Source organism: Falco peregrinus, chromosome 7, assembly GCF_023634155.1.
Source record: "Falco peregrinus isolate bFalPer1 chromosome 7, bFalPer1.pri, whole genome shotgun sequence".
Taxonomy (NCBI): Eukaryota; Metazoa; Chordata; class Aves; order Falconiformes; family Falconidae; genus Falco; species Falco peregrinus.
The window spans coordinates 72651031-72674296 of NC_073727.1; the positions used below are offsets into that span (position 1 = coordinate 72651031).

Genomic DNA, 23266 nt, shown 5'->3' on the forward strand with positions numbered 1-23266 from the left:
AATGTATTGTTCCTACAGCAATGTAAAAAGCAGCCATATCCACAAAGTGAAGAACTCCTCTCTCTTTATTCCTTGCAAGACTCTGTCTGAAGTGTTTGTATACAAAATTTATTGAAAGACATAAACTACTTTTAAGGTTGCAGGGCAAAACCCCCTCAATTTTGAAACACACTGAGAACTACTTAACCATTGGACTTTAAATAAGCTCTTTAATACTTCAAAAATATCTAGTATAGCTCAAATAAAGCAACAGCATATTTCGTCAGCACCGTGTTCTTGAAATAGCAGTCATGGGGCATAATGCAGGCATTCTGGTATCTGAACTTTGCTGCTAAGTCACATTTTGTACTGCTCCTGCTCTCAGCAAGAATTTAGGGCCATTGCATTCTGTACCATACAAGAAATCAGGCAGTAAGGCCAGCTGCTTCCTCTTCTACCGCAAAGCGATTTTTTTACTACTTTAAGCATAACGATCTTCATTCGACTGACCAGGCTAGTTAGAATGGATGTAATAAATCCCTGCCTAGAATTATGTTTGGAAGGAAAGTCACAAAGTACAGTTTATCATAGGTAATAAAGTACATCCTGAATCTAATTTCAAGTCTCTTTACAGCAATAAAAAGGAGGAAATCTACCTTTTGCAAGGGTGTTATGAACACAGGAGAGGTACTCTCCTTTCTAGATTCAGGAAGTACAGTATTACAGAAATTTTAAGTCTTCACTTTGTAAGAATAATCACATTCCTGTTCTACTGTGTGCTCCAAAGCCACCAAAGGAAGTTTCCATGTGCTTTAGTGAAAAAGCAGTGCTAAAAAATAGAGCAGGTTAGCCATGTTTTATGAAACTGGTATTTATAAAGATCAATTCTTGCAAAATAGGTAAAGAGAACTCTCATATATATGATTCGCCATATCAATTCAAGATGGCAGAGTATATACAACACTTCACGTTACAAATATTCTGGTATTTGTTCCTAATACAAAATCATCACAGATCAGAAGTAACCTAAAAATATAAAAGATGCTTATTTGTTTGTCTCACTGCAATAACAACTCCAGGAAATACAACTGGAACATTAAGCCAAAATCCTTTAGTTGAATCTTGTCCAGCTCTCTTTCATGTACAGTTTAGCTACATGCAGTAAGGAGAAGTGTGTAAGGAGAACAGGAAATATAGCATTACACTTTAACAACCATCTCACCTTGGAAATGATGTCACAGTGCAAACAGCCTCATTTTCTTTGAGCACCGAAGCGGCCTCTTGCCGTCTCTTCCTCATGTTGTCTTGCACAGTGTTGAATTCAGACATGGTTCCCCCATATGGCTGCCCAGGTGTTCCTTCAATCATATAGCTTCCATATTCTGGTCGCCAGAGTGTTGGGTGGCTACAATAAAAGAACAGTCTCATTTAAATATTTCTACAACTTCTGAAAAGATGGATTATTTGTGAGAATTTCCGAAAAGAACGCGACTTTCAAGAAAAATCTCCTAAATTTGATTATTTGATAGAGTAACACAATGTACCTTCCAATGCACCTCACTGTCAGGAGGCGGCGAAAAGAAATTAAAGCACAATTTAGCAGTAGGAAGCATTGCTGTAGAGCACAAGTAGGATTTGCCTATGTCAAACTGTAAACACCTGGTCCCAAGTTTTGCTTCTTGGAGTTGTAACAGAAACCAGAAAATACAGAACATCCTACTGCTTCCACAGTACAAGCAAAGGCAAGAGTTATGCCCAATTTCTTCTTCCTACTGCCTGTGAATACCTGGTCCTGTTTCACAAATTTATCAGGCTAGGAAATTACGTATGAGTGCACCTAGTCACCCCTGAAAAGTAATACCTTCCCATCCCCTTGTGAAGCCATGCCATCTCTAAGGAGCATACCACCAGAGGCAGAGCCACAACTCTCCTACTGTTCTTTTGGCAGTAACAGTTTTGAGCCTAAAAGCAAAGGAATTCCTTCTTGTAGGCTTTCAACTGTCCCTCTACTGAGGGAGGCAGGCAGGAAAGCCTCACTAGAAGATGAGGTTAAAGTACCTACAAAGAAGCAGACAGGTCCAGGGCACAAAAGCCTTCTTTCTCCCTGTGTCTCTACTGTCCTGTAAGCTGTGACCTGCTTTAGGCTCTCTTCAGCTAAAACACTGGGCTGCCTCTGGTTTCATTCCTCTGCTGCCATCGGTTAGAAGGCAATTTACAGTTCTCTGGTTAGCTGAAATAAGGATGTAATATTATCCCTGAAAACTCCATGAGAGAGAACTGCCCTGCGATCCTTAAATCTACCTTCCTAATTCTGCCAAGAACAGGAGAGGACTCCTACAGGCAACAGGCTTCCCTATACAGCCAGCCCCCACTTGGTCCTGTAGCCAGGGATACAGGAGCAAGTGCACATGTAAGTATGCTTTATGGGGCAGGGAAGGGCTATAGTACATGGTTACTGTGCACACACAGACACAAAACCAGAGCAAGACCAAACAAATACCCGAACTGCAACTTCTGTGCACTCACCATCACATCCTTCCCCCCGCCCCCCCCCCCCCCCCCCGCAGACATGACACAAAAGGCGCATGGACTGCATGCAAGAGTACTCAAAATCTTTCAGTTCCTGCACCCCAGGATATATTTGTATTTGTGGTTTACAGTTTTACAACAGCAGACTTGAAAGTTAAACCACCTCTACAAAATTCTGTACAGTATCATAACAGGAGAAAAAACCCAACAAAAACAAAACAAGAAACAGCTACTCACTTGGGGTTTACCTTCTCTCCCTTGTCTTGCAGTGTTTGAAGAACTTCTTCACCGCAGAGCAGCAAGCGCACTTTCTTATTCTCATGATCAAATTTTACTAACATATATTCCACCTTGTAAATAATAAAAAAATAAATGGTAATTTTTGTTCACACACAAACACACTGGCATATAATTTTAAGCCTCAAGTTAAAAAAAAAAAAGAAAAAAAAAAAAGGATGTCAGAATGAAGTTTACCTCTACAGAAGCTTACAAACCATCACTAGCTACGAATGCAGTAAACCATTCTGGAGAAGATGGCTGCAGGCTTATTTCATCTTTAATATAGAATTGAAATTCCTTGAAATCAGCCTTGACGTTCCCCCCCCCCCCCCCCCCATTTCTAATTGTGAATATTTTGCAAAAAGATTCCTGAATTTGTATCTGTCTCCACATTACCTTTCAGACAAAAAATTTAAACCCCTACTACTAGCCACACACATCTCTTTGTCATTCCATGAGTCAGTCTCTGCTGCTGACAACAAACAAACAAACAAACTCTACAAACAAGACATCCATTTTACACCCATCGCTTGTTGGAGCTCTTTAAGACTAGCAAGACACCTCATTTACACAACAGAAAGCCCAGGGTCGTTACAGGCAGCATCAGTCCTGCTATTAACACACTCTAGCTCCTGGCACAGCACTGAGGTTTCCATCCCTTCTTGACTCAGCTTTGCAGCCACCTTCTCTTCCCCTCCTGCCCAGCAGCATACCTCACCCATGGACCCCTGTCTCCTTGCCCCTGTCCCTACTCTGGGGTGTGACCCATACTCGATCCAACAAGCCACCATCACCTGTGCTGCGTCCCAGCACTGAAGAATATTGTTTCCCTAACAGATTAGCTGAAAGCATGAACTGAACCTAGAACATCCTCATGTCAAACTTCCTAACCACCACGTACACTTGCTATCAAAGCTGCTATAAAGGCTTTCAGAACACTACTCAGCATGGCAACCTAACAGCCACTGGACCTTGCAGCCCTTCAATACTTCCTGTTACAACCTATTTCCCAACACCTATCTGCCAGGGGGTCCTTTGCATTCTTCTGGGAAGGGTGAAAAGACAAAACAGCCCCCAAGTGCCATGTGTTGCCTACCATGTAAAAGCAGAAGTACATGGAAATGCATCACAAGGGTACTGGCTTTGAAAACCTCCAGCTGAACCAGCAGTGATACACAGTGTCTTTCGTTGGAGGCTCTCAAATCTCTGCCTCCAAGACTTCCACAGCTCATCTAATACAAACATCAACCTGTAGTTAAAAATTGAGGCTGTAGTTCCACTGCTACAACTCAGAGGTTTTGTGCTGCGCTCCTCAGTTTTGTTTCCTGACACTGCCTAGAGCTGCACCAACCAATACTTACCAAACACCACTGCTCCAGCCCCAGGAATTCAGATTAATGCAAGATGGTGGCATTGAAGCATACCAGCTTACGGCAACCTCTATTTTGTACAGAGGTCTGATGCGCACAGGAAAAGCTTGCCACAACACAGGGAACTTGTGCAGTGTTTTCCACCACGCTGCAAGTGGATCTGTGGGATTCATGTTCTTTGGTTGCTTCAGTGTTCAAGGAAGAGCTATTGCTTGCTACTGTTGACAATATAATCCTCTGCTGGGATTTGTGACTAAATCACAAAGCAGCGTTATCCAAGTGTTTGTAATTCTACAGAATCTGATTAGACACAAACTCTGGAGGGACTCATTCAGCTATTAAATATATCTATATTTTTTTAAGATCAAATTTTAATCCCCTGAGGAAAAATAATACCTAGTTTCTGCACAAGACAATTTCTTTGTGTGGTATATTTTACAGTTTGTGTGTATTACGCCACAATAATTACTTGAGATAACTACAGGCTACAGTCAACCAGAACACACTCCAGCACTAATTTAGTTACTATCTAGTACCAGTCTCTCCAGTGACACTTGACCCGTGATTACTGGCAAGAAAAAAAGGACTTCTCTCACACCTTCCAGTTTCCTACCATGTTCAACATCATCTCCTCCTGCTTTGCAAAAGCGTCATCCTCACTCAGACCCAGTCTAAACTAGAGGTGCTGCACAAGGGCACAGTTCTCCAAGTCATACAGACAGATGCATGAATGGACATCAAGCCCGCCACATGCCCAGCCTCCCAACCATACAGCCTGCACGGACAAGCGGCAGAAGGGAGCACAAAGGAACTGCAGCTGCCTTTGAGACACCCCAAAGCTAAGCATTTGTCCACAGTTACATGAAAATGTTACTGTGATTAGCCTTCTGTTGTAAAGCCCCTCTCCCAACCTAACTGCAACGAGCTGGTGGTGAGAACACCCTACTTCTCTATAAATGTATTACAAGTTTCACAAAAGAAAATAAACCAGAAGCGTAAAGAAAACTTAAGCCAAGAAGGCAGAAGCAAAGAAATCAAAATGTTTCATCATCCAAGTGCAGTTGTGAATATATTGCACTTATGCATCTAGCTTTAGAAACAACTACTACTCTTGCCTCCAGAAACACTGACTAAATCTTCAAAGCTGTCCTAACACACACAAGATCTGCCATTAATTTTAATGAGAAAAGAAAAAAACCCTTCAGATGGCTGCCAACAATTCCAAGTAACCCACAGAGTATCTTGCCAGAGGGACTGACTGAATGGGCATCCTTAAAGAATTTAATTTAAGCTCATCAAAAGATTTAGCCTACAGCTAGAAGGAGAGAAATTCAGAGTTCACACATTTTTCACATTTAACTTCAGCTCATCATTCACAGAGTTCTCAACATGTTTTCTACCCACAATAAAGTTCACAGAACTGCAAACAAGCTAAAAGCATCAGCATGCCTGGCAGAGCTTCAAGGGTCCAAAAGCCAAATATGTGGAGTTTCACCCAGCATCCATAATTCATGATTTTGCCACGCTCTTTACAGAGTTCACTTCTCTCCAATTTTAACTAGGCTCCCTAGCAAACAGCAAAATACATGTCAGGTCACATTACTGATGCAGATGGCTGACAAGCAGCCTTGCTAAGGGACAGCTAGGAAAGGGCACCCTGTCATGGTAAGAAAGGCAGACACATTGCCCTGCGGGTGCTCTCACCCTGCAGCAAACCCTAGGCATCTCGATCCTCCAGGCGGCACGTACTGCAAGGCTGCAGAGGGTAAGAGGCAGCCGCCCAGCTTCGCCCTGCAGACAGACACGCTCAGCACTGCTTCAGTGGATGAACCTCTCCAGCTAGCCCAGGTCTGTCTGACTCGCAGAAGTGCTGTGGCACCTTACCAGGAGAAGGAAAAACAGTTTGGCCAGAAAGGTTGCAAAGGAAAAGCTGTAAATCCTACGCACACATACAGGGTAAGCCTCAAACAGTGGTTCAAAGTTCAGCGCATTAAAAAAACCAAGTAAATTCTCAGCTAAAGCAACTAATCAGAGTACAACGGATCTACCCATGAGCCAACACAAAGAAAAACTATTCTTTACTGGCTTCCTTCCTCTCAACTACTGACTTGCAACATAGTGTACCTACACAGTACTTTCAAGCCAGCTTCACTCCACCGCTGTATCTTCTGGGGATGGAGTATGCACCATCAGCTTACCAGCAGGACAGCACCCAGAACAGTTTCTCACAGTCAGCTTACCAAGGAAATCTCAGGCTTTTGACAATTCTTTGATGTCGCCTCTATAAATAAGAGCCACAAGTGGGACCTTGAAGCCTCTCAGATGGGGAGGAGCGAAACTACTCTTTGTGCATTAACCAAACAGTTGTGTTGGACTTGCCCAGTGGCCAAGTGAAAGATTGTCATTCTCTGGAAATGGGTATGTCTGAAATTGTATTTGAATGCCTGAGTTATTTGACCATAATTACACATACTATTATTCTGCAGAAATGACGCTACTTAAAAATGAAGAAATATCAATCAAGCGCCTAGCAGCAATTCTAAGGAACAAGGAGAACTGAAGTTGATGCACGTCCCACATAGTATCACCGTGCAAATACTTAACAGTGGTCTGTTTTCCAACATCAAAATGCCTCCTCACATACTCACCATCATACTAAGTATGCTGGGAGCAAAACCTATCTAATAGTTGAGAGTAAAGCCTCTGCTCTAGAGTTAATGTTAAAATCCCTTTTAAGGTATTTGCCACAAGGTATTTCTGCATTTGAAAACACAGGCAAGCATAAAGCCTGGACTTTGGTAAACTCAGAAGTAAGGTGCTGAGAAGATTATAAAATAGAAGAAAATAGTTTAAGAAGAATGATCTGAAGAGAAGCTTTTTTGAAAGGAAAGCAGTGCAAGTCTGTATGCTCTCTACCTGTGAAAAAGTTCCCTGCATTTGCCTTTCACCATGCTCCTGATCATCCGAGCTGTGGATACCCTATCTCTGGAAGTGTTCAGTATCAGGTTGGATGGGACTTCAAGCAACCTAATCTAGTGGAAGATGTCCTTGCCCACAGCTGGGGGGGTTGACTAGATGACCTTTAAGGTCCCTTCCAACCCAACCAATTCTGTGATTCTATAAAAGCATGATCACAGGTTACTCATGGACCACTGCTTGTTCCTCAAGGACAATCTTATTGACTGCTTCTTTCTCCTTCCACCAGACAACTATTGCCACATGTATTTGGAGTAACTGTTAGTGGTGGTCTCATACATACCTTCCCTCGGGCCTGGAGCTTTAAGAGAAATAGGAATTTTTTCCTAAACACCTGATGAGGTCTCATAGCTTCTGTTTACTATTACTAAAAGCAACTACAACATAACAATCATTTTCATGCAGTATGCCTCATATATCTATGTATACAGTAGAAAATAAAATCAAGGTAAATATTCTTCAAGAGCATCAAAGAAACAAAACCCCTTTCACTAGTTATTAAGCTCCATTATGGGGGTGGGGGAAGTAGTTCCCCCATATATTTATTGGTCAGTTAACGCATCATTAACATACTGTGTAACATTAAAATAGCAGTCTAAAGGAGAACAAAGCTTTAATGATCTGATTGTTCATTAAAGAACCTTTGCCATAAGTTTTCAGTGTTAAGATGGAAAAAGCAGATTTTTCCAGAGCTACACCTACTTCTGATGAATGTAGAGCGTAATACTCAATAATTTTTTTTTAAACACAGTTATTTTCTCACCACTGCTATGATAAAACATGGAGCCACAGTAATAACCAGCAGGTAATGTACCTTTAATGAAAGGCTTACTGGCCCACAAAGGTTAGCCTAAGCCCTGAGGGAGCAAATTTCGGAAGAAAACAAGTCTGGAAATGCCACGGAGGCTCATTACCCTGTTTCTAGCCAGTAAGCCCCCAAACCACGCGCCGGCACGAGGCAGAGCACTTCGCTTATGAGATTACCATGGGTGTTCTCTGCCACAGAAAACATTTCAAAAATCTGCCATGAACAGCAGAACCAAGATTCAAATGTATTTCCCAAAATGCTTAAATCAAGCAGATTGGAAGCGGCCAATCCAATGAACAAGCACTGTCTGCAGCTCCATACAACACTGACTCGCAGACTGCCCCAAAACCAAAACACAACTAATGCTTTGTATTACACTGGTAATAAGCAAAAACCGACGAACTTCTACACCACATTAAAGATGATCACAGATAAAGAAAACGAAGAGGATGCAGGGGCTCTCATCTCAGTCAACACAGCCAGCCCCAGTGAAGTGCTCTTGCCTGTTCCCCCTCCCACTTGCTGACAGCAGGGCTGCAGATCTTCTGCTGGTGATACAAGGTGACTAGAGGATGTCCTGTGCTGCACACACCACAAACCAGGAAACTGGGTTATTTAAAACTAAAATCTAGATATTATAACCATTTGCGCACTTCTGAAGAACAAGTTGCGGTCCATTGCAGAACAAACTGTCTCTTCTTTACTGTACTATGTAACACCTGAGGTTAATATGATATAGAAAGACTCAGCCAATGTTAATTTTAAATTTCTGCAGCAAAGACAACTTTAAGACACTCACTTATGAATTCTTAGGTTTCAGACAGAAAAAGCCAAGGATTTTTTGGCGCAGTTATATTTTCTACTCCACACAAGCTAGATGTGTTTATGGACTAGGAAAAGACCATTTATTCAACTGTGAAACAAGATGCTGCAAACTTCTAAGTTGTCACTTGCATCAGAAAGCAAGAAGAAAAAAACCAAACAAACCAAATAAGCAACATCAACAAATTTTTTTCCTGTACTCATCCTTCTGAGTCACCCTTTCTCATACTGTTAACTAAAATAAGGTGTCTGCATAGCAAGAAGAGGAAGTCCTGTGGCAAAACAGGAATTAGAACAGACAATGCCATGACAAGACCATAGCGATTCACTTGACATCCACAGAGGAAGTTCTCTGTGAACAGAGTAATTCTTAGCAGAAATATACAAACAGCAGACAACTTAAGCTTCTCTTAAGACCCAAGAGTGGGAAGGAAGAAATCAATGTTTACTATGGGGGCTGGTCACTGTTTGTGAAAAAACTCAACTTGTTTAAAGAAGAAAAAAGAAAAGGCCCCGCAAACCCCACCTCCCCTCCATACTGGTTTCCATGATTTGCAAAATTAGCTATTGAAAAATTATCTTACTATAAAACTACCGCGAGTCCTACACTGTCACATGCTTATAGCATCCAGCAGCAAAGCTCACAGATAGGTCAGTGGTGCCACACTACAACCTACACACATCACCCAGCCATGGAAGAACTGAGCAGGAGGGAGCTGAAGCAAAGTAATTGGTCACTGGGGAGGTTAACACATCACACACATTTTGAGAGCTAGAGGGTTTAGATGTAATTCGGTTTAGGCTTTCCCTGACATGAGGATTACAGCCAGGCAGAAAAAGTAGTTTCATGACCATCAGCCAAAGCAATCAGCACGGAATGCATAAATATGGAGACTCTTCAAGGGCACCCATCATCTTCAAGTCAAGATTTAAGGAGTTATATTTGCATACATTAGTGTACTCATTTTAGAGGTTGCACATATACACTCAAGACTGTCAAGCAACATGAGCTGCTACATTAACGTTATACCTTTAGATCCTGCCCCAGAAATGCCACTATGATAAATACCAGGTGCAGCTACAAAACATCTTAAGGAAGCACTATCTATTTGTAAACAAATAATGCCACTGTCTCTTTGTTTAGCCAAATAAAGCTCAGAGAGGCAGGCTGAACAAGCAGACACGATAACCAAACCATGCACGAGTGCTGCTTCCCCCCACGCAGCAAGCAGGCGAATACATTGATTAAGACAGCTCCCATTCAGATGCATCCACACATGCTGCGTTTGGCAAGGGGCCATCATGAGGAATTTCTGCATGAAGGAAATTCAAAAACACATTCTGTTCGGGGAATTTCGCTGGGGAAGGAGGAGGCTAAAAGTGATTGTCTTAAAATGACAAGAGCTCAAATGTAAAAAACAATTTTGTAAAGGCTTCAGGCTATGTTATCTTTACTCTAAGCACAAGATGCCCAGGAAAAGCTTTAAAACAAAGTTCTGCACACCAATATGCTGCAGCAGTTTGTACAAAGTGAGAATGTGAAATCACCATAATATTGATGATGAATCCGTATAATGACTTGACTGAATTTTTTTAGAAGAAGTTCTATTATTGTCAGCCAGGAAAATACAACGAGCATTTTTTGTGATTGTTTTCTTTACAACATATACAATAAAAAGATAGTTAGGGAGTTTCAGATGAACATTAAAGAAATCCCATGAGTCACTTGGCAATTATCTAAGTGGTTTGGGTAGAGGGATGTACATCTGGCAGCACATGGAATTTAAAGAAACCATAATAAATTGTCTATTCTTGTTGTCCATGTAAGTGTCTATCTCTGCCTCAAAGCTATCATGTAGCATCTTGTTCCACAGGACATCTAGGCTTTGTAAAGTAATTATCCTAAAAGGACATCTGCTGCTTTTCTGTTCCATCAGGTTAGTGAAATTTTTTGTAAACTGAGAACACCACCTTTACTGTACAATGTGATGCTCTCTGAACCTACTGCATCTTTGCCCTGGTTTCAGCTGGGCCCAAGTTAATTTTCTTCTTAGCAGCTGGTGCAGTGCTGTGTTTTGGATTTGGTGTGAGAACAATGTTGACAGCACACGGATGGTTTTGGTTGTTGCTTGGGAATGTTTATACTAAGTCAAGGACTTTTCAGTTTCTTGGGCCCTGCCAATAAGAGGGCTGGAGGGGCACGGGAAACTCTGAGAGGACGCTGGGACAGGTGACCCAAACCAGCCAAAGGGGTATTCCCTAGCGTGGGATATCATGCTGAGAACATAAGCTGGGGAGAAAAGGAGGAGGAGGGGAATGTTCAGACTGATGGCGTTTGTCTTCCCAAGGAACCGTTAACGCGTGCTGGAGCCCTGCTTTCCTGGGGATGGCTGAACACCTGCCTGCCGGTGGGAATTAGTGAATTAATTTCTTGCTTTGCTTACATGTGCAGCTTTTGCTTTAGCTATTAAAATTGTCTTAATCTTAACCCATGAGTTTTCTCAACTTCACTCTTTCAATTCTTTCCCCCATCCTGAGGGGGGAGTGAGCCAGCGGCTGCATGAGGCTTAGTTGCCAGCTGGGGTTAAACCACAACATTCTTTTGTCAGTTACAGTCCTTCCTTACCTCTATTTGAACATCTGTGTGCACGTGTGTGTCTCTCACCAAGCCTCACTGTTCTAGCGAAGAGATGACCAAAACTTCAGCTGTGTATTTTAGGGACAGTAGCGATACTTATTTTATGCAGCTCATGAGCTGGACTCACTGGTATTAAAAAATGCCCTAGACTTTGTTCCTGATTTTAAATGGGTGACAGACAAAAAATAGACTCAAACCATGTGCAACTGAACCCAAATCCATTTCTTTAAGATGTACCAATTATTTTACCAGTCTCAAGTTCTGCAGACTGTAATGCAACATCACCAATCATATAATTTACACATTGCTACTGCCCTGAAAAAAAACCAAAAACATACAGGCTGTAAACAGCAGCAAGACATCAGTGCCATAGCTAGATCCCTGGGAAGAATCATGCAAAAGGAAAAGCAGCTTTTTTCACAGCCCAGCTTTTCATTAGGAAAAAGAAGAAAGTTTTAAGGAGTCATGCATCTCCTAATCAGAAGCAACACCTTTGGACCATTCTGGTAAGAAACCTCTGGGCTCTCTTCCTGCAGCATCTGAGAAGCGCTGCTTCACTTCTGCTGAGCAGCAGAAGTTCACTTCAGTTCTCATTTAACTTATTTACAAGGTATAATTTTAAAAAAAATGGATAACGAGGGGAATGAATCAGAAGTACAGAAGATGGACCAAAAAAAGGTTAAAAAGAGACTGAGAAAGAAATAACAGGCAGAAGAAAAATCCCACAGATTTAAGTTGGGAAGGAAGACTTCAATTTGCAAACAGTGCAGTGGCCCATTTTTCGCGCTGTCTCATACAATTAATTATCAAACCTATTATCAAGACCTCCAAATTTCACTTCAAAGTTTCCATGAAGAAAACAACTTTCTAAAAGCTGAAGATGCTTATTGTGTGCTCTCTCCCAATACTGACAGGAACAAGACTCATACACAAAGGGTCATTATGCCCAGTTTCACTAAACAAAGCTGGGCAGGTCAAGTTGCCATTTCATTCATACATACTTTCAAATACAACTGCCATGTTCTGCCCATGCTTGCTTTCTACGCTCCTCCTCCTGGGCGGATCTCTCTCCAGCACACCTTTCTTGATATTTGCATATGCTGAAGCAGCTCCTCCTTACTGTGTTGGTTTTTTGCCCTGTCAATTTTCCTTTTCCAACTTTTCTTGCTTATATCGTTTCTTCCCAATCCAGATAGGTCTCCAGCCTGGAGAACAACCAACCTGTCCCATTTAGCAGCAATACAGACCTCAGAAGTATACATTCATATACGTATGTATGAAAGCATACATATATGTAGTTATGTGTGAAGTGCCGTGATTCGTACACTTGTGTGCACGCTCTGCACAAAGCAACGGCAGTGGGCCTAGCCAAGGGTCAGCCATTCCATTTGTCTGATCCAAGTATCCACTTTAAGCTGCAAACTGAAATTTAAGCAACATCTGTCAGCTAGAGGAATGCAATCAGCAGACAAGAGGCACTAAACAGCACAGAAAGCTGGTAATGCACTGGCACAGAAGAGAGCTTTTGGGGACAAAAGCTGGGAAGCAGCACGATAGGCTTTGCCTTACTCTCAAAAACCCTTTGAGCTCTTCTGGTACCACTAACATCTACCAAGCTGCACAAACCGTTTCATGTAATACCTCTACTAATTCTACTGGAGTTTTAAAAAACAGTACTGGAAAGTTGCTGGGTTTTGTATCTGCTGCAAAAAAACCTAATAAACCTAATGACCACTGCTCTGCAAACCCAAAGATAAACATACATTGCTGGATGGGAAAGGAAGAAGAAAACATAAGGACACTATGAGACCGTACCGGTTAGTGTGACAGGGTCTCAGCAGCAGATCTAATTGTTGCCCGGTTTCTGTGGGCATTAAGGATAACGAGGGGTTTTGATGAGGGATAATGAGGTAGTTCAGCGTTTTGTATCTTCAAAGTCAGGAGAAGTCAAGCATAAACAGGGAGGCCAACTGTCAGTTTTAAATGAGGCAGAAGGATGACTAAGAGGAAAAGAACCTTTACCTGCAAATGCAGGTTCAAAAAGACTTTTAGAAGGATTTTGTGTGTGTATGTGTGCACGTTAAGTAAGTCTTATTCTCTGTTCTACTCACATTTGTGGGCCTTTTTCTTCCGTTGCAAAGTCTTCGCGGTTGTGGAAAATGGGAGTAAAATAGAACTGGCCCAGAGACAATATTCTTGGTTCTACTAACCCCATAAGCAAGAATATAGCCGGTTTTTCAAGAGGTAGCAGAACCAGTGTTTTGACTTTGCCAGTTCTTTACTCAGGGAAGGATGAGAGCAGTAGGGAATGCCACCCTACAATGCCAGTTGTGATGCTGCCTTGCTTCCTTCAAAAAAACGCCACCATCCCGCTCCATTAGCACTTAGCCTCAACACTTTTGTCTGGCACCCAAGAAACAGAAAGCGTACAACAATTCCCCACGCTTTCATTCCCTGAATGAAAGGCCAACAGGGGATGGAGTCCCTAGGAGGTTACAAGCACCCCAAAAGGACCACCACAACTCTATAATGAGTTAGAACACACACTGTGAAGCAGACTCCTGTTGACAATAGATCCAAAGCAAAGGCTGGTTCTATACTCATGAGGAAACACAGGATTTCTTTTCACAGTAGCATTAGCTAGATGGGGACTATCTTTAAAGTATTCCTGTCTGCCCTGAAAGACAAACTCAGTATGCGCTAAAAAAGTTGGTTTCTTCCTCGTTAGCATTTCTTAAAAACAAGTAAAAAAAAAATACATCTTTCAGCAAACATGGTCTCAGAAACATCTCTTGAATACAAGTAATTCTGTTTATTCCGATTTCATCTCTACCATTATGAGAGTGCTGTCATCTTCATTCTTGATTCCTATCTTCAAGAGGTTTTTAAAACAATAAAACACCCTCAGGCTATGACTTTATACATGAAGGTCAAAGCATACAAAAGGCTTTTTATGAAAATTGCCCAACTAGTCAGGTGATTCATCTAAGCTGCATGTAAACGTGGCGCCACTTTCTAATAACTAGGTATTTGAAAGGAAAAACAGAAAGCAAATTTACTGCTTTCCCTATTAGTCTACCTAAAGCACAGCTAAAGTAAGTTAGGAAGACAGCATGTTTTTGTGTTTGCACAACAAGAGCAGACTGGCAACAAGTATGTGGTACATTAACACGCTCCTAAATGCTGTTACATAAAAAAATAATTGCATAATACAGTAGAATAAAGATGTTGCCACACCTGAGTTTATTACCATTTGCGAAAATCAGAGATAGATGTCAAATTGGCTTACCTGACCTCTGAATGTTCACAAGCATTTCAAATACGGCCCTTACCTCCTTACCAGAATCATAGCTGTAATCCTTCTCCTCTTAAATTCTGCCTCATACCACACTGGACATGACAGAAGAAAACTGTGAATCTCCTTAAACATAACACACCATCATCTATCAAGCAAAAAAAACCCAACTTTCTTCAGCACAGACCCCACGCCAAAGGAAGAACGAGGGTCCTGGGGTGCAGTCTCATCATACAGCTAAACTTAGAGTCACTAACTGCTAGTGCTGCAGGGACTGGTTCCGTTTGCCCCTTTCTGCCACATGCTCCTGCTACTTCCCTCACATTAGGCAGAATTTATTGAATCTCACAATGGAATAGTGAAAGCTCTGCTGAGAAAACAAACCACCCTAGAAAACTGAACAGGAGAAGGAGCAGCAGAGCTGCTGGCTTAACTTCTTGAACTCACTTAGTCAGTAACAATGCAAGGAAGGCAGAAGAAACAGGAGCCTAGAGCAAGGGGAGGGAAGCTGAACCAGCTCACAAGCAGATCAGTGTTCTCTGTCTTACAAAACCACATCCCGAGAAAGCAAGGACAACCAAAATATAGCACCCGTTGAAAACCAAGTACCCCATTTTAAAGATTAATGAGAAAACCCTCAAGCTAAGTGTCAGAGGAATAAGGAGACTCTGTATTCCTGAACTTAAGACTGTGAGGCTCTTCTGTCAGTGTAACTTCAGTCATACAGGAGATGTAGGAACACAGAGATGTCAGGCAGGAATAGTTGTAAGTATATTTAAATTTCCTGAGTCCACGCCACTCTGGCTGCCAAACCCGGCAGTGTAGGCTAGACATGCTGGGAGCATCATTCCCTTCACTGGGCAGACTGTAGCAGCCAAGCTCCCACTCACTGCCCTTGAAAGCTGCTGGGGCACTCCAATGCTTGCCTTGCTCAATTATGTGAAGTACAACAGCAATTCCTTAAAAGCAGGTCTTCAAAAGACAAGGTCTCTCTAGGCGCACAAGGGGAACAGCATTCTCCTCTGGCAAAGAGCATCTGTGAGCTGCTACTGTTACCACCTGGATAAAAGTTTTCTCATAAATGCCTCTGCCATTCACCAAGGAAATGAAGCACGAGGCAGAGGTGCGATGGTCAAGCCCCCACACTGCTCGCTTTTGACTTCCCTGCAGTCACATCACAGGCACCTGCAGGTGAGAAACACTGGACCAGACCACCACTACTATCAAAGACAGCTTCTAGTGCCTGTGAAGCTGCTCCCTGCCTCCAGGGAAAGCTGGGACCCTCAGGAAATCCTATTGATGGATACAGGAGGGAGTCTCTGCTCCTCGCAGAGTGCTGCCAATCTGGGACAGAATTCGGCGCCAGTTTGTGCGCCAAGGCACCTCAGACCTACGGATAAAGTTACGGTCCTCGGGCACAAAGCACCTGTAGCCGGCGCAGCCCTCCTCGCCCTCGGCCGGCTGACGCGGTGCAGAGCAAGGCCGGCGGGTCCCCTTGCCCTGGGGCCAGCCAGGGCCCCGCAGGGGCTGGTGCGCAGCGGGGGGCAGCGGCCGCCGAGCCCACCCGCCCCTCCAGGCCCCGCTCCCGCCCAAGAGGCCCCGAGCCGCCGGCACTACCTGGCGCTCAGACGGGCAGGTGCTTCCACCGGACCTCGCAGCCGAGGGAACAAAAACCCAGGGGCACGGGCACCGGAACGCACCGGCCGAGCGAGGGCCGGCTCAGGCGGACCTACAGATGCCTGACGGAAGCACCGAAACTTACTTTAGCCTTTACAAACCACAAGGTAATACCGGGGCAACCGTGCTGCGCAACGCGGGCGGCGGGCGAGCGAGAGCGTGTGCGGGGGGAACAAAACCCCTCCGGCAGCCGCAGCGCCCCCCGCCCGCTGAGCAGCCGGACCCGCTCCCGGGCAGGGGCAGGGCCCGGGCCGCACCGGGGCGGCGCAGCGCGGTGCCCGCCCCGCCGCCGCCGCACCTGCGCCCGGGTGGCGGAGGCCGCGGCAGGCCGTGCCGTGCCGGTCCGCGCCGCGCCGGGGTCTCACCTCGTCGCCCCACTTGAGGACGTCCTTGTGGCGGTCGCGCAGGGCGCGGTAGATGTGGAGGAACTGGATGATGCCGTGCTTCCGCACGTGCTCCGCGTGCCGCCGCGTCTCCTCCCAGCTCAGCGGCGAGCCCTGCGAGAGCAGCCCCATGCCGGCCCGCGGCGGAGCGCAGCGGCGGCGCCGGGAAGAGGAGGGCAGCGGAGCGGAGCCTGCGCGGCGCGGGGTGCGCTCTGCGCCGCGGCGGCGGCGGCGGCAGGAACCGAGCCCGGCGCCACACGTGACGGTGGCGCGCGTCAGGCCGTGACTCAGCACTTTCCGCCGGCGGGCCCCGCCCCCGGCCGGCGCGCGCCCCGGGCGGGCTGAGGCGCTGCGCGCGGGCGGCGCGGCCCCGGCTCGGCGGCGTGTGGCGGCGGCTCGTGCCCCGCGCTCAGGGCGGCCCCGGGAGCCGCCGGGCAGGGAAGCGCCTCTGGGACAGCAAACGCCGGGGAAAGCGCGGCTCCGGCAGCGCGCCTGTGCGTGGCCGCCGCTGCCCCGTTACTTCCCTGGAGCGGGCCCCAAACGCGGGGGAGGAGGCGGCCCTTCCCTGCGGAAGGCCTGCTGAAATGGCGGCGGGGAGCGCCCTGCCCGGCCCCGAGGGCGGCCGGCGCCGCGGGCTGGGCGCGGGAGCGGAGGGGCGGCACGCAGCGTCCGCTGGCCTGCGGGAAGGGGCCCTTGCGCGGCAACGGTGTGACTGAAAGAAGTGCCTAAATAAAGGTCCTAACACGTGGACCGTGGCCTGGAAGCCACCATGTATTTACAACAGATCAGAGCACACATCGCAAATAAATGGGGTGCCCATAGATACTCGGAGTGGGTGGCGGAGACCCTCGGGCCTCCCCAGGCACGGCAGCTCGGGGTCTACGGCCCACATCCTGCTGTGCCGAGAGAAAGGCCCAGCTAAGGAAGGTGCTGAAAGGGAGTTCTGTTAGCTGGGAGCTGACCTGGTGGGAATTGGAACAGCGTTCACCTCGGGAAAGAGGAAGGAGGAACATGCCACTGTGTGCATTTCACATTTGATAAAAAATAGAAGGAAGCCCACTGGTGCTACTTAAAATGTTTACTAAATGAAGAGACACAAATAAGGAACTGAACATTAACATGAAGAGAATGCTCTCAGTTATAAGAAACTGAAAGTCATTATGCCTGGACACTCATTTTCGTTATATTCACAGAGCTCTTTCATCGTAGGACTCAGGATAAGCGTGGCTGGTATGCAGTAGGATTGCATAGCTAAGGGTTTGAGAATTAGTAAAATATTTATATTGTGGTATAGCCCACTAATGGATGAACTGTATTATTAGATGTTTCATTAACTGAATGACTATACTGACAAGAACTGCTTGATTGTCTTTATTCCAGGATATATCCTCAAGGATAGGATGAGCTCCCAACACATTAAAATAATAAATCTAAAATACATTCGTGGAAAACATCAAATATTCAAGTAAAACCACTCAAGAGTAAAGTGGTTTATATCTTGGTTATGTTTTTAATGACCTAAGTTTGTACACAAAGGGCAACATTCACAGAACAAGAACAAGCAGTGACCGTTATAATTAAAATTACAAACATTTGATTTATAATGTGCTGGTTTTAGGGGCTCATGACTTATTTAAAACTCATGGTTTTGGCTGAAATTTTAATGGCCGATCTAATTGAAAGCAATACTGGTTTTGGTGCTGCTGTAGATCTAGAGAAGGCTTATTGGGTTAGTTTGAGGGAGAAGAAAACAATCTTTTAGTTGAAAAAATCCTACAGCCTTTTTCATTTTTGAAAAATCAGGAGGTCAAAAAATCTCATGCTTCAAACAGGAGTCTGTTGAGGCATGTCCCTCACACAAAGACAGAGTTGTACTTTATTTCAGATCTGAGAGGACAAAGGGACTTCATGCACTGCCCTGCATATTTGAGGGCAGTTGCACCAAAGATCAAGATTCAGCGTTTGTGCCATCATGCTGCCACCCAGCTTTAAATTTTTCACAACTTTAAGTTTGAGCTGGAGCACCTGAGGAGCCCCAGCAGTGATAAACGTGGCCAAGTAGCACCTAATGGCTTTCCTGCCAGCTGTGTTAGCCCCTTTCTTCTCTGGGGGCAGTCAACCCTGGTTTTGGAGCAAACATTTTGTCAGAGCAAAATTAATACTGTCATCTTGTGGCTCTGGGCAGACCTGTCTGCGTTATCTAGGATCTGTGCTCCCAGTTCACTTGGCTGATAGTGAGAGCACTGTGTTGCTGAGAGACTTTTTCTGAGAGTTGGGTATTTGGTATGATCCCAGCTGCTTTGGGTATGCTGCTGTGTATAATTAACTGTAAACATTTCTAGCAACATACACAAAATTTCCAAACTAAGATCAGCTTTATTATAATGCAGGCTATTACCCAGTCCATACTTTTCAGCTGACCACTAATGCTACGCTTTGACCTGAGATTCAAGAGCACATTTTTAGTGTCTGTCTTTCTCCATGTTTAAAGTCAGCTCATTTTTGTGTTTTTTCAGTGCCGTTATCTGCTCTGTTTCCAATCCTGTGTGCTGAGTCTTATCAACTGTAGAGCTAGTACTTTGTTTATAACAGCAATCCAAGATATTTTCCTTCTGCACTGGTAAACTGATAAAATTATAAACTCTGCTTTCACACATTGTAGTCTTTAGCATAACAGTGTGATGTCAGGTCTATTTATGAGGTGTTTACTGCCTTCAAGTGAAGCCTTTTCCCTTCAGTTCTAATGTATGTGTTCTGCCAGTGCAGAGCTATCTATAGTCTTTTACCTTTGCAGGGTACCGTAGCACAGAGGAGGACTGTAAGTGTTCATTGGTGCATCTCATAAAATATGACTTCAAGACAAACCAACATTGTATAATATCTACCTACATGTATAATGTTGTATAATTATTTCTAGTACAGGTAGTATCATGTGCTTCCAGTATATTTAATATGAAAAAAAGCTTCTTTAAATGTACAGGCAGTACTTTGGATGACGTTATTAGTTTAGCTCTGTACCAGTATCCCCAGCCCCAAGACTTGACTAGTTTCTCTGGACAGACCAAAGGAAAATATTCTGGATTAAACTTGGGGGAAAAAAAGTTTGCTAGAAAAGCATTTTCTGGAGAAGAAATATCTCCCTGTGAAAAACATCCTTTGCCTGAACTTACCGACATGGAACTTACGTAAGAGTAGACTTAGGCCAAATTCCCCTTAAACCCTCCCTTTGCTCCAACAGGATCTGTCTTATGAGTAGGCCACATTATTATTTCCTTATCTCTTGAATAGTGGCTTTTCAGTGCCAGGTAGGGACTGTTCCCCATTCCTGAAACAGTATCCACTGGTCACAGAGCAAATTAGCTTTTATTTGGGAAATGTGACCAGGGAGTGTGACTTTAGCACATTTTCAATCTTTTAGGGTTTGGGTTGGTTTTTTCTGTTTTTTAAACTCTGTGTTCAGTTGAAGCAATTAGAATCATTGTTCTAATTAAATTAACCAAATAACAGCTTTTGGTTTTCATTCTCCTCCTTGCACTGTTTTAGAACAGAAGCTTAATGGAGAAGCCTTGCCTTGTATGAAAAGGAACACAAATGGTCTTCATCAAGTTGTAAAAAGGCAACATAGTTTATTTTTTACAGAGAAGGAAAAATTGTTTCCACGTGAGATTCAGCTATTTCTTGACACCAGTGTTGATGCAGTGTGACAATACCCAGAAACGTCTGTGCCAGGAAACACAAATATTTTAAGAAATAAAGATGTACTGAAGTTACAAAAATCATAGGAGATATTACTGATTCTTGCATTGAAAACCATTAGCAAGCTATCAGCTTTTAGAATTTAGATGAACATCAGTAGGGACCTGGAAATACTTTACAGTCGGAATAGTCGAGGGAAAAGGCCCATGTACTTTTAAGTTGGAGACAGTAAGTCGGTAGGAGCAGAATGTATGACATAGCACCTGCAACAGTGAGGAGCTGCCCTTAAGGTTCACATGTTCCTGCTTTCCTCCACAGAGGATAACTCACTTCATGTTTTCTGTATTGGCAAAGCTATTCAAATCAGCTGCCACTAAATCTAAATAGAGTAGCTTGGCACTTTGGGAATATACCCTCAGGGAGAGATGGAAGATGTGTAGACTCAAGGGTGAAACCACTCCTACAGAATCCTTTCTTTTACTGACTGTCATTAGAAGGAATAAGTCAAAAGTAGATGTCTTGTGATGAGGCTGCTATTACAGAGAAAAAGGAAAGGTTTGTTTTTCTTCATGAATCACCTGCAAGATTTTTTAAGGCAGCATTGTTCAAGGTGATTGTGGAGCTGACATTGCTGAATGTTGTTCTCTGAACAAAATCAAAAAACTTCAGATGGAACAATCCACTTCCAAAGTTTTGGAACGGTAAGCTTGGTAGAAAAAAAGATAATTGCCTTTTTTTTTTTGATAAAACTTTTATGTTTCCAGGTCTATAATTTATGATGTGCACCTGTGTCCAGGATAATTGACTCAGGTGAGCAGCAGATGTGGTAACTGCTTCCATCTGAGCAAGGAGGCCTCTAGGCATTTCCTGAGGCACTGGAAGAGCTCTGTGCTCTGGCAATTACTTCTTGATGCAGAAAGTCTTGCTGACTAGCAACTTGGGTTAAATATTCTTTTTGGGAGGAGAGGGGAGTTGTGATACTGAAAAGATGCAAGGACCTTCTGAAGGATCTTCAACTGAAGGTCTTTCTGCTCTACAGTGAAGAAGATTACTAATGGTGACTTATTCCAGTCCTCTCCGACCTAACTTCTCAATTAGCTTATACTGTCTTGACTTCTTAGTATTGCTTTAAAACTTCTTTTGCTTGCTGTCACCTGATGTGTGGAAATGACTGCAGTAGGATTAAGCTCTATCATGAGTCTGGTGTGCTTCTTGGGTTTTTTTATGGGATTTCTCATTCATACAGTTCACCTTGAGGGTTGGAGTTTTTTACTTCGGTAAGGATAAATTGTGCATTTCAGTCTCTAAAGTATTATGTGTTTATGTCAAAATTGAAAACCATTACATGGTTTTCATAATTGTGGTCTGTATGGTCTGTAATAGCATCTGCCTTTTGCACAGAACTTGAATTTCTAGCATTTTAGTAGCCCACGTATTCTTTTGCTGTGATTTTCATGATACATGATTATGGTGCCTTGATTGAATCTGGCATATCAAATCATATCATGAATGCTGCTGGTGGTAATAGCAGAGGTTGTAGTGTGTGAGTTACTCTGTGTGCAAATTGCAGAGTAGTCTAGCATGGTGGCTGATGCCTGTTTCATCCTGTTCCCCTTTTCTCCTGTCGCTATCTGTTCCCTTGGAGATGCCCTCTTCTACCAATTTACCTCTTACTGTGTCCTGATCTCTCCTAAAGAGGATCTTCTTTGGTGATGCCTACAAGATACAAAGTACTCCCAAAGAAAGTAAGAACTTCCAAATAATATCCCAGTTTATCTTCTTTCCAGCATCTTCTAAGCTGGAGAGTCTATATTATAGGATTAGCTTTATATTCATTTCCACACGCTGACCTAATTGGTTTTTTTTTAGTAGATAAGAAGTGTGTAATATAAAATAAAATAAAGGAGTATCAGGTGTTCAATTACAAAGCAGGAGACCGACTGCCTTCTCATCCTCTCTGCATACCAAGTAGTTTTCTTTAACACATCATTTCATTCATTGTGAGTACCAGAAGCAGTAAAATTCCCTTTTTAGGCATAAGATGGGAGAAACAATAGAGGCACTACCTGAAACGGGGGCTGTGTGCAAAGTCCTTCCAAAGACTTTGTTGATGGCTAAGCTTTACAAAGGACGGAATGTGGACATGTGTGCAGCTTAACAAAGCCACTGAATTCCTTGGTTATTTCGATCCCCACCACAGACAGGAGTGTAGGTCTGTGCACTTTTCTTGCACTGAAAGAGGATACACCAAAAAGTCCTAACTCCATCTTCAACTGCTCCTGAAGAAAACCCACAACCTCCCAAATATTAGTTGCATGTTAGTTGGAGCATTCGAAAGTTAGTTGAAAAGCAGAATAAATAAATCATATTTTTCTCTTTAGCAACTGTCTTATCTTTCTTGCCATACACAAACTGTAGCATATATTTTTTTTATAGTGACAAATTTTGCAGCTAAGAGTAAAGTACTGATCCATAGTGGAAAAAAAGCAGAATTCCTAAGTAAGATGTATTAGTAGAAGCTCTTACCTCTGTTTTAACACCAATTTTCAGCTAGAAGTGTTTTCCAGACCAAGAAATAAAAGCAGAGCCAGTGAGATGCTTTACCATGTATATCCCAGGCCACCAAGGGGCAGAGGACCTGTAGCACCATGCTGTGCTCCTGCTGTGGGACGGGTCAGGGCAGGTGTCCTGGACTCTGTGGTCCCATTTGGAGACATGTTCCTCCTAGGCAGCAACCTAGAGCAACAAGCTTTTCCCATCCTGGGAGCAGTTTGATGGATCCTTATGCCCTGCCTGAGAAAGCAGATGTCTGAA

The 23266-nt window shown here is 43.8% G+C and overlaps 1 protein-coding gene across 2 annotated transcripts in view; it reads right to left on the bottom strand.

The window, feature by feature from the left end:
• The window catches only part of GCLC (glutamate-cysteine ligase catalytic subunit), a 36181-nt gene extending 19163 nt beyond the window's left edge, over positions 1–17018 (bottom strand). Inside the window, exons 1-3 of one of the 2 annotated variants that reach the window (XM_055810318.1) lie at positions 16739–17018; positions 2746–2858; positions 1202–1384 (exon numbers count right to left, since the gene is read on the bottom strand). In XM_055810318.1, coding sequence (XP_055666293.1) covers positions 1202–1384; positions 2746–2858; positions 16739–16888 — 446 coding nt within the window. In that variant the 5' untranslated portion in view covers positions 16889–17018. The remainder of the gene's footprint in view (positions 1–1201; positions 1385–2745; positions 2859–16738) is intronic. The other variant, XM_055810317.1, reaches the window with a different exon arrangement.
• Positions 17019–23266: the final 6248 nt, after the last annotated feature.